The sequence below is a fragment of the Quercus suber genome, unplaced genomic scaffold (assembly GCF_002906115.3).
Source record: "Quercus suber isolate HL8 unplaced genomic scaffold, Cork oak 2.0 scaffold_154, whole genome shotgun sequence".
Taxonomy (NCBI): Eukaryota; Viridiplantae; Streptophyta; class Magnoliopsida; order Fagales; family Fagaceae; genus Quercus; species Quercus suber.
The window spans coordinates 508,677-520,671 of NW_027069615.1; the positions used below are offsets into that span (position 1 = coordinate 508,677).

At 36.7% G+C, this 11,995-nt stretch overlaps 1 protein-coding gene and 1 long non-coding RNA gene across 2 annotated transcripts; one reads left to right on the forward strand and one right to left on the reverse strand.

Moving 5' to 3' along the window:
- Positions 1 to 9,023: 9,023 nt before the first annotated feature.
- LOC111993013 (trimethyltridecatetraene synthase-like) lies at positions 9,024 to 11,666 on the reverse strand. The gene is given in 3 exon segments (XM_065777382.1): positions 9,024 to 9,732; positions 10,709 to 10,956; positions 10,959 to 11,666. Coding segments are annotated over 3 exon segments (1,530 nt in total). The 5' UTR covers positions 11,617 to 11,666; the 3' UTR covers positions 9,024 to 9,108.
- On the forward strand, positions 9,711 to 10,415 carry LOC136069162 (uncharacterized). The gene is made up of 2 exons (XR_010630417.1): positions 9,711 to 9,813; positions 10,125 to 10,415. It is a non-coding gene; the product is annotated as an uncharacterized LOC136069162 (long non-coding RNA).
- Positions 11,667 to 11,995: the final 329 nt, after the last annotated feature.

The window sequence follows — 11,995 nt, forward strand, 5'->3', positions numbered from 1 at the left end:
CCCCCACCCCCCACCCTAAAAAAAAGTAGAAACTAAAGAAGAAAAAAAACTAAAATGCAAATTGCACCCTCTAAGTTTAATTGAAATTCATATTAGTCATTTGACTTTATTTTTATTCAATTGAGTCATCTAAGTTTTAAATTTATTCAATTCAAGTCTTCGGTCTAATTTTGTTAAAAAATTGTTGTTGGAAAAATTGTTCTCATGTGGAAAAACTCTAAAAAAAAAAAAAAAAAAAAAAAAAAAAAAAAAAAAAAAAAAAACTTTAATAGATTTTTTATGTGAGAACTTTTTTTTATAATTTTTTTTAGGCTGAAATGTAAAGTGCACCCACTAAATTTGACTGAAATTCATTTCTATCTTCTAACTTTATTTTTGTTCAATTAAGTTCTTTAAGTTTTGAAGTTATTCAATTCAGACCTTTTGTCCACTTTCATTAAAAAATTTATCATTAAGTATGCAATTAACTAATCAAAAAAGATGTTTTGAAAACAAATTCTTGCATCAAAAAATCTATAAAATATTTTTATTAATTTTATAAATTTTTTTCATGTGAAAATAATTTTTTTAAGTGAAATATAGCGCTTTTAGAGAGGAATAATGATTCCTCATTTTAAAGAATAACTATTTGTAGGGTTAGGATTTGTGGCCCAAGCCCAAAACAATAAATTTGTAGAGTGTGGATGATAGAGCTAGGTTGACTGTGGAGCTCACAACGGTTGATCACAACATCCAAGTATAAACCAGCATAAAAATACACGTAAAGATCAATTAAGCTGAAGTCCGAAGAGACTTATGATAAATTGAATACTGGTTACAATTCTTAGGGCTGTAGTAAAACCTTTCTTTTTTCTCTTCTCCTTTCTTTTTTTTCCCTTTTCCCATCAGGAGCCCTTCTTCTTTATATAGTATCCTTCCCCTCATCCCCATCGTCCTCTTGTTCTTCATCTGGGTACCTACTTGAGTGTATGTCATGTCATGTATCTTCTTTAGCTTTTTATGAGTGGCGGTAGCTGAGGTTACACTATTCAGGGGTCTTCTCCAGATAAATGCGGCCAGAAAAATTGCTGCAGTGCATTTAATACGGTGGTAGCAACTTTTCCTTTAGATATTTCTTCGTTCTTATCATCTCCAGATATATTCAGAACTTATCTTGATCATTGGGGATGCTAGGAAGATCATTCGGACCTTCCACACGTTTGATTAATCAATACTATTCGTATCTGAGGAGTAGGACCTCTTCGGAACACTGGTGACCTCTTCGGATTGTACTCCTCCTTCGTTTTCAGGTATCCTTCTTCTAGATGGACTTTATCTCAACCGGTTCCTTCTCTTTGGACACACAGTAGTACTCAAATAGGGCCCTAGGCCTACTACATTAGATTGGACTTTTCCCCCCACAATAGCCCCTCAAAATTTTAATTTTTCCCTCGCATCCGAGGAGAAAAAATAAGATTTTGACATGTCACACAGTAAAAAGCTTGAAAAAACACATAAATATCCAAGCTTGCACGTGTGTAGGCATAGACGCATGCGCTTCATCATTGCCGCTGTCATTTCCGTAATCCCAAAGCACTGTATTAATTACTCCAGGTGGCGTTTTGTCTTTTGCATCCAACGGTGGGTCATTGATCTAACGGACATGGCTCTTCTTCGAGATTTGGGCGGGATGAATTACATCCTTTCACCTATCCCTGTATATAAGCCCTCAGAGGAGGTTATTTCTTCTTTACCTTACGAATCCTCAGACTACCCAGCGAACTCACGCACTCAAATCCTTCGATCTTCTTCAATCACCTGTCTTATTACTTCCCAAAATCTACAAAAAGTCTAGTTCGAGTTCAGAGATCATTCTCCAGTTCCGTCGACATCCTTAATTCATCATTCTCTTATCGGCCAGGGTTCTCAACCTTCAAACCCCTATCTCCTGGTTATTACTTCGAGTATTTCTTAAAAATGGGTAGATTTCAATATCTCGTCGATAGTCCTGCCTTAATAGAAGAATTTAAGTAGACCTATGGCATACCGCAGGGGGTAAATCTGAGGTATTGCCATCCGGAGCGCATATTAACTGACTGAAGAGAGGGGGAAGTCATAATCCCTATGATGGCCTTCATTGAAGGAGGAATAACCCTTCCAATGGGTTCCATCACCATGAACTACCTTCGCAATCATAGACTTTTTCCCGAGCAATGCACACCCAACACCTTGAAACAAACATAGCCTTAGGTGTTTTTTTTTTTTTTTTTTTTTTTGGTACTTGTACTTGTTTTTCTTTTATGTAAGGGATTGTAAACTATCTTCTTTTGATCAATGAAACAGTTTTCCTTTTACTTCTGGTGTTTGCATATCTTATGTCTTACTTCTGCTGCAAATAACTGTACTTTGTAATTATGGTAATATAGGTAAACATAACTACCATATCATGCTGACAATGTACATAACCAAAAATTGGTACTGAAAAGAGCAGTTTGTATAAGAATTACTACTAAGTAATGAATGCAATGAGTGATATAAAAGCTTCACAGGTCTTTTCAAACATGCACAAAGAATGTTATCATAAGTTAAAGTTAATTTAAATACATTCAAGAATTTCAGGCATGACTCATTCCAAAGTTAAACTTCAATAACAATAACTGTACAGAGGTGTTGACTAACCTATACTATCTGGTCCGAAGACTGCAAGCATGCGAAGGAGTGTTAATTAACCCAAATCATCTGGTCCGAGGACTACAGGCATGACTGGATTTAAGTTTAAACGCTTAGAGAACCATGAAGGAGTGTTAACTAACCCAAATCATCTGGTCTGAGAACTATAGGCATGACTGGATTTAAGTTTAAACACTTATAGAACCGTTAAGGAGTGTTAACTAACCCAAATCATCTAGTCCGAGGACTACAGGCATGACTAGGTTTAAGTTTAAACACTTATAGAACCGTTAAGGAGTGTTAACTAACCCAATTCATCTGGTCTGAGGACTACAGACATGATTGGATTTAAGTTTAAACACTTATAGAACCGTTAAGGAGTGTTAACTAACCCAAATCATCTGGTCTGAGGACTACAGGCATGACTGGATTTAAGTTTAAACACTTATAGAACTGTTAAGGAGTGTTAACTAACCCAAATTATCTGGTCCGAGGACTACAGGCATGACTGGGTTTAAGTTTAAACACTTATAGAACCGTTAAGGAATATTAACTAACCCAAATCATCTAGTCCGAGGACTGCAGGCATGATTGAATTTAAGTTTAAACACTTATAGAACCGTTAAGGAGTGTTAACTAACCCAAATCATCTGGTCCGAAGACTACAGGCATGACTGGATTTAAGTTTAAACATTTATAGAACTGTTAAAGAGTGTTAACTAACCCAAATTATTTGATCCGAGGACTACAGGCATGACGGGATTTAAGTTTAAACACTTATAGAACCGTTAAGGAGTGTTAACTAACCCAAATCATCTGGTCCGAGGACTACAGACATGACTGAGTTTAAGTTTAAACATTTATAGAACCATGAAGGATGGCGAATTGTCATGGTGATTGAAAAGAAAATTATTAATAATAGTACCTTTTAAGGTTATTTACATTTCAAGGGTGCGGTATCACATTACTATCTAGATCTTCTAGGAAATATGCTCCAATGCCAGCCCTTGAAGTGATACGATATGGCCCTTCCCAATTGGGTCCTAACTTCCCCCACGTTGAGTTTTTTGTAATGCCCACAATTTTCCTGAGTACCAAATCACCAGGTTCTAGAGGCTTTAACTTTACGTTGGCATCATAGCCTTACTTGAGCTTTTGTTGGTAATGTGCTAATCGAACCATTGCATTTTCTCTTCTTTCCTCAATCAAATCCAAACTCCTTTCTAGTAGCTCATTGTTGCCAGTCGGACTGAACGAGCTGGTTTTTAGAGTTGGGAATCCAGTCTCTAAAGGGATGACAGCTTCGGCCCCATAAGTCATCGAGAAGGGGGTCTCTCCAGTAGATCTGCGAGGAGTAGTTCTGTAAACCCAAAGTACGTGCGGCAATTCTCCCACCCACTTGCCCTTCGCTTCGTCTAATCTCTTCTTTAATCCATTAACTATGATTTTGTTAACTGCTTCTGCTTGTCCATTCCCCTATGGATAGGCAGGGGTGGAGTATCTGTTTGCGATTTCCAGTTCGCTACAATAATTTCAGAATGCTTTGCTGTCAAACTGCAGGCCATTGTCAGAGATGAGAGTATGAGGAACTCCGAAACGAGTAATAATATTCTTCCATACAAATTTTTGCACATCTATGTCTCGGATGTTGTCTAAAGGTTCAGCTTCAACCCATTTGGTGAAATAGTTTGTGCCGACCAGAAGGTACTTCCTATTTCCTGTGGCTTTTGGGAATGGGCCCACTATATCTAAGCCCCATTGAGCAAATGGCCATGGACTAAATAGTGGGTTGAAGACTTCACCTGGTTGGTGTATGTTCGGCGCAAATCGTTGACATTGATCGCACTTCTTAACGTACTCATGGGCTTCTTTTTGCATGTTCGGCCACCAATAACCTTGAGTAATGGCTCGGTGAGCTAAAGACCTACCTCTAGTGTGACTCCCACAGATTCCTTCATGCAATTCCTCTAGTAGCAACTCAGCCGCTTCAGGATGCATGCATAATAGGTACAGTCCTGAATAAGAGCGTTTGTATAATTTCTGATCCTCGGATAGTCAAAATCTAGTTGCCTTCCTCAGAATTTTGTTAGCTTCCCCCTTCTCTTCAGGCAGAATATCTTCTTTCAAGAATTTAACTATCGGATCCATCTAGCAGAGCTCGGTTCTAATTTGGTGAACTTGGATTACATCTCTTCTTACCTCGGTAGGCCCATGCAAGTCCTCGACGAGGATAACTTTCGACAAATTTTGCGCCGAAGAGGTAGCGAGTGTGGCCAAAGAATCAGCATGTGCATTACCACTTCTGGGTGCAGCAAACTAAAAAATTCAAATTCTGATTGCAGACATTTAACTCGGCTCAAGTATCCCTGCATTCTCTTATCCTTCGCCTTAAACTCACCCTGTACTTGACCCACAACTAACCTTGAGTCCGAGAACAACTCCACTACCTTTTCTCCCATTCTTTGGACCATAGCCATTCCCATCAGTAGGGCTTCGTACTCTGCCTCATTATTTGTTGCCAAGAAATCAAGCCTTAACGACTTTTCAATGATGATTCTCTCGGGGGATATCAACACTAGCCCCACTCCAAAACCTTTCTGGTTTGCTGCGCCGTCCACATACACTTCTCAATGGGAGGGCCTTGTTGAGAAATCATGCCAACCGATTTTCTATCCATGTCCTTCTCTGCCGTTACTTCTTCTAAACTAGGTTTCGTGAACTCAACCACCAGATCTGCAAGATCTGCCCCTTGACTAAAGTGCAAGGCATGTATTTAATATCGAAAGCCCCCAGGATAGTGCCCCACTTGGCTATTCTTCCTATGTAGTTGGCACTTCGAAGTATAGATTTAAGCGGGAGTTATGCAAGCACGACGACCGTATGTGCTTGGAAGTAATGAGGCAATTTTCGTGTTCCGAGTACTACTGCCAAGATAGCTTTCTCCAACGGCAAGTACCTGATCTCAGCCTCATGTAAAGATTTACTCACATAGTAAACTGGTCTTTGCATGCCTTGATCCACTCGTATCAGTACTAGACTTACGGCATAGGGTATCACAGCAATGTAGGCAAACAGGACTTCATCTAGTTCAGGACGGGGCATGATTGGTGGCCGAGCCAAGTAGTCTTTGAGTTGTTGAAAGGCCGAAGCACATTCTTCAGTCCATTCAAACTCTTTCCATTTGTTAATCAGTGAGAAGAAAGGTTTACACCTATCTGCGGACCGAGAGATGAATCGGTTCAGGGCAACTGTCATTCCTGTTAACTTCTGAACCTCTTTAGGATTCCGAGGAGGCTGTAGATTTTGAATAGCCTTTATCTGATCGGGGTTAACCTCAATTTCCCTGTGTGTTACCATGTACCCAAGAATTTGCCTAACCCTACACCAAATGAACATTTGGAAGCGTTAAGTCGTAGCTTGTGCCTTCTTAAGATTTCAAAAGTGTTATCAAGGTCCTTCACATGCTCGGAAATGACTTTGCTTTTCACCACCATGTCATCTATATAAACCTCAATACTTTTGCCCAGCTATGACTCAAACATCCTTGTCATCATTCTTTGGTAAGTAGAAACTGCATTTTTCAGACTGAATGACATCACTTTATAATGGTAATTATCAATAGGAGTAACAAAAGCGGTCTTCTCCTGGTCATTTAGGGCTAACGGTATTTGATGGTAACCTTGGAAAGCATCCAAGAAACTCATCCGAGGATGGCTAACAGTGGTGTCTACTAGCTAATCAATTTTCGGTGTAGGGAAAGGGTCCTTAGGACAAGCCTTACTTAAGTCAGTGAAATCTACACAGACTCGTCATTTCCCGCTCTTCTTTTTCACCACCACAGTATTTGCTAACCATTCGGGGTAAAAAAAACTTCTTTAATAGCTCCAGCCTGTTTGAGCTTCATTACCTCTTCTTTGACTGCATCTGCATGTTCTTTAGATGATTGCCGAAGAGGCTACTTCTTGGGGACAATCAGTGGGTTGACCCTCAGATGATGGCAAATGAATTTTGGATCCACTCCTGGAGCTTCGTAAGCATTCCAGGCAAATACATTAAGATTTCTCTTAAGGAACTCAATTAGCTCTTCTTTTTCTGGTAGAGACATCTGAGATCCGACTTGAAAGAACCTTTCAGGATTGTCCCCAATTAGAACTTTTACTAAATCTTCACATCTAACACTTTCATCTAGATCTTCGACGGGCGATACCCGACTTTTTAACTGCTATAAGCCTCCCTCGGCCCTGGCCGAGGACTCGATTTCGGGCTTGTGCTGGATGGCAGCCACCAAGCATTGTCTGGCCGAGGATTGATCTCCACGAATTTCACAAACTCGCCCTTCGAATAGATATTTAACTTTTTTATGCAAAGTAGAAGAAACAGCCCTAGCGTATGTAGCCAAGGTCTGGCTATAATTGCCGTATAAGGGGAATCAAGAATAAAAAGTGAGATCCAAATTTTTTTCTTTTCTTTTTTAGTTTCAATCTATGATGTCCGCTCTTGATGATTACTTTTTATCATCAAACTAAAAAATTAATTAGTTTTTGGTATAGGTGGAGAGCAAATCTCAGATCTCCTATTCGACTATAAAAGACTTTACCAAATGAAACCCAAGTTTAACGTGCTAAACATGTCGCTTGCAAACCTAAAAACTCCTAGTTTAACTAGGACTATGTCATAGTGTCAAACAACTTTTCTCATATATAAAGGCTCAGGTTAGTATTTTATTTTTGCATTTTATTTCAATTACCATGAGTAACTAAATTTTCAATTAAGGTTAACAATAAAACTTTGTTAAAGATTATCGGTATTTATTTATTTATGAGATTTGATTTTTCGCATAATGGCTGCTCTTTAATGATTTAATTATTTTTGCTTTATATTAATTGACTAATATATGATTCTCAAATATGAGTTCAATTCTATTTTTCTCATGATTTAGGATTTATCTTAATTGAATGAATGTTTAGTTTATTATTTCTTGATTTTAAAATTGGTTATCTCATGTAATTTCTTTGTCAATGAACATAATTGATAATTTGATTTTATATTTAGGAAGTGAAGAAGAGTATACCTTAAATTTTAAACTAGAGATTTTAATGAGGATATCTTCCATGATATATTATATCTTTGCTTAGATTAACTGATTGTTTATTTTATTCAATTTCAAAACAACCAATTTTTATTAAACTAGATTAGGATTTATTTTGTTAAGATTTGATTAATTTTCTTTTGTTCATACAAGTCCTTGTAGGTTCAACCTCGCACTTGCCAAACTATATTTCAGTACAAATTTTGGCGCCATTGTCAGGGACTTGGTTAGGAAAATAAATTAGACCTTAATTGAATTTTTACTTTTACTATTTGTAGTTAGGATTAAAATATATATATATATAAATATATATAATAAATTTCATCTTTTTCTTGTTTATTTTATGCTTCTAGACTAGTCCTTGTATATATTTTCTTGTCTAGTTCTTTTTTTTTTTTTTCCTGGCTGATATTTGGCATGAATTAAAATTTATAACAATCAACTTGATAAGGTACTTCTTCTTCTCTCCACCTTACTAACACTATACTTGTTTCTCATGTTGCATATCCATATCTTGCTCTCATATCTTTCTAGGCATATATTTGAGAGTATCATTTTTAACAATGAGAACAATGTTTGGCTTGGGTTTGGGGGAGTGTACATGAATTTCTATATTTCTTTTATTTTATTTTTTAAAGTTGTTCTTAAAAAAAAAAATGCCTAGCTTGAGGTTTAAGTTTTAATTTCATTATACTACTCTTGCATAAGGAAATTCACCACTTTCACACTCAATATTCATTGCGCATGCACGTAACCACTTAGACACAACTTGTTGTAGAAGGGTAAAAGTGAATAGAAAATCTTGAAAATAATAATCTGGAGATTGTAACCCCTATGAATTTCTAGCCAATCATTATGCTTGACGGGTTATTTAATTTTTCTAATCTTAAAGTTCATTTGGAAGTGCATAACATATTTCTCTTGTTGTAATCTTATTGATTTTTCCTTTGGCCAAGAAAAAAAAAATTATTTTTATGCCACACTTGAGTCTTTTGAAGTTATGGATATTGAAAGAACTATACTAGTCTTTGAGAGATAAGATTAGGTCATTTTTGTTTACTTTGAGCCATATATGTGGATTTTTTTCTTTTTCTTTTTTCTTAATACATTATTGCTAGTCACACTATTGAGCCTTTTAATTAACGAGCTTTCTTTCTTAAAGCTTGTTATCCATTGTGTTTCCAAGTAGGAAATTGATCAAAAAGTGATTATATATATATATATATATATAACATTTGGATGCTGAATTAGCTATATCAACATCACAAACTGATTTGACAATCGATTATGCCACACACAGGAACAAGATTTTATTTTGGCTCAAAATAAAACAAGCTGGATTATTCATGCTGGAAGTTACAACTAATAGTCTAATATAGATGGAGTGGAAGTCGAGGCTTTAGGACTGCAACAAGTGGGGACTTTCTAGGAGTAGATAAACCATAAACTTCTTCCATGCTCAAGTCTCCTGGCTTCACATTGTCCGGCAATTTCCATTCAAATCCATGTAACAGATTAGCCAAACTCGAACTAATCATCTTTAGTCCGAGGCTGTAGCCAGGGCACATTCTCCTCCCTGAACCAAATGGCAAAAGTCCAAAATATTGTCCCTTCACATTAATATCCTTCCCCAAGAACCTATCTGGATAGAACTCTTCAGGTGCATCCCACAGTGAAGGATCTCTCCCAATACTCCATGCGTTTACGAAGACTCTAGTTCCTTTATAGATTTTGTAACCAGCTACATCACAATCTTCAAGTGCTAAATGTGGTGCAAGCAATACAACCACAGGATGTTTCCTCATTGTCTCTTTCATAATTGCATCAATATATGGAAGTTGCGGAATGTCTTTCTCTTCCACCCACCTCTCTCTTCCAATTACTCCATCGAGCTCTTCGATTGCCTTTTGTATGAGGTGTGGTTGATTTAAAAGTTCAGACATTGCCCATTCCACAGTCGTTGCAGAGGTATCTGTGCCCCCAGCTATTAGGTCCTGAGTTTGATGCACATAATTAAAACCAAAAATATATATCAATTGATGGGGTGGACTTGAAACTTAAAACTCGAATGGTTGGTGAGTAAAATCATTTGTCCATTTTGGAGTGTTCCATTTTTACGTTCCTCATAAACTATAACATGTCATTTATTTGATTTTTTTTTTTTTTCCATTTTAACTTTAGTTACTTTATTTAAAATTTTAAAAAAATGTGTGACAAGTTGTAATTAGTGAGAAGGTTATGATAATATAGAAGAATTAAATTTTGGGATTATGGTTTGGTTGCATTTTGATAGGGACATTGGCCAAAGGTCAAGTTTTTGGTGGTTTGAGAGAAGGAATTGGGTTTTGTGTTTCTGATTGTAGCTTGCTCTGTTGGTTGGTGGCAGGTTTGAGACCTTTGTGGGATACCGATCGGTTGTGGGCAATGAAATTGGTTTGGAAAATTCATACTTATTTTTTTGTAGTTTAATGTTTTCATTTGTTTATTCATTAGTAGTTTAGGATAAAAATTGTAAATTTAAATGTAGAAGTGTATGTTTGATTCATAACTAATGATTCAATCATGTAACGTTGCACGTAGAAGAACTATATAAAATGTTTTGCATTTTGAAGAATCCTAGATGGGTTTAGAGAACTGTAAAGGAATATTGTACAAGAACTATATAGAATGATTTGTATTTTGATTAATCTTAGATTGGTTTAGAAACTGTAAAGGATTACAATATATATATATATATATATATATTTTTTTTTTTTTTTGAGAATCCTGAAGGATTACAATATATAATTGTGTGATTTGCAATATATAATCGTAGCTAGAAAAGTATAGGACACTGCAAAAATTTGTCCTTTATGTAATTCACTAGTGGGATAACATATATTTTGTTCACATATATACCTTCCCCGAGTCAAACAAGAGATGAAAAAAATAATAATAATAATAATTGAAATAGAAAGGTAACAGTAGTACCTGAGTGAAACCCTTTACACCCTCATAGGTTAACCTAACGTCAAGATCAGGATCATCACTTAGCTGCAACAATAAATCCACCATGTCCTTTGGCACAAAATGCTTCACTCGTTCTTTCTTTGCTTTGTGTTCATCAAACACATGGTCATAGAATCGATCAACTTTTTTCTTTAAGGCCTTCATTCGCTTCACGTACCCTTGTAAGTCCAAAAAATTGAGCCATGGTATCCAATCCCCTATGTTGAACACCCATTTAGCAAGAACACCTCGTCTAGCATTTCTTGAAATTCTTCAAGCGTCACAATCGAAGTTTCATGTTTGGACTCACTAAAATACTTCTTACCCAATACAATTCTGCTTATAATGCTTAGAGTAAGACGGGAGAGATGATCTTTTAGCATAATTGGCTTCCCTGACAAGGTGCCAAGGCGTGACACAAAGGCTCGCATTTCTTCAACACGAATATATTGAAAGGTTTCGAGTCGTTTTGAGCTAAACAGCTCAGAGAGGAAAATCTTACGCCCTTGACGCCAATAGGGTCCATAAGGTGCCCATGTAATATTGAGATAGTTATAAGTGATATATTTACCAGCAGCAGTTTGGGGTCTAGAAGCAAAGACATGGTCATGTGTCTTCAGGATTTGCTTTGCCACTTCTGCAGATGATGCAACCATAACAGGAAAGGATCCAAACTTGAGTTGCATAATTGGTCCATATTTTTGGGCCAAATTGTGAAGAGATTGATGTGGAAGAGAACCGATAAGGTTTAGATTGCCTATGATAGGCCAAGTTTTGGGACCTGGGGGAAGTTTTAGTTGGTTGCGTTTGAAGGGTAATAATAATTTTGAGAGGAAAGCTAAAGCTGCTAGGGATGCCATTGCTAAAAGAGCCCAATAGGAAGACTCCATTGGTGGGAATTTAATTTGGGTTTATGGTAGTGAGATTTTGAAGTGGATTATGGGTTTATATAGGCGAATAAGCTAGTTACCACATGTTACCACATATTCATTGATCATGAATAATGATGCCATTTTTGTCCTTATCAATGAATATGCGGTAACTATGCACTATGGGACCTTCCTAGGCCCTTCAATGTTTTCTACACCAGACCTATCTAAAAGGACCTGCTAACCGAAAAAAATTATTACCACATGAAAAAAATTATTAGCATATGAAATAGCGGATCCTTTTAGATAGGTCTAGTGAAGGTACGGACCCAGGTGGGGCCCAAGCCCCCGGGTCCAATATTTTTGTTTTTTTAGGTACTTTGTATTTCATTTTTGAAGT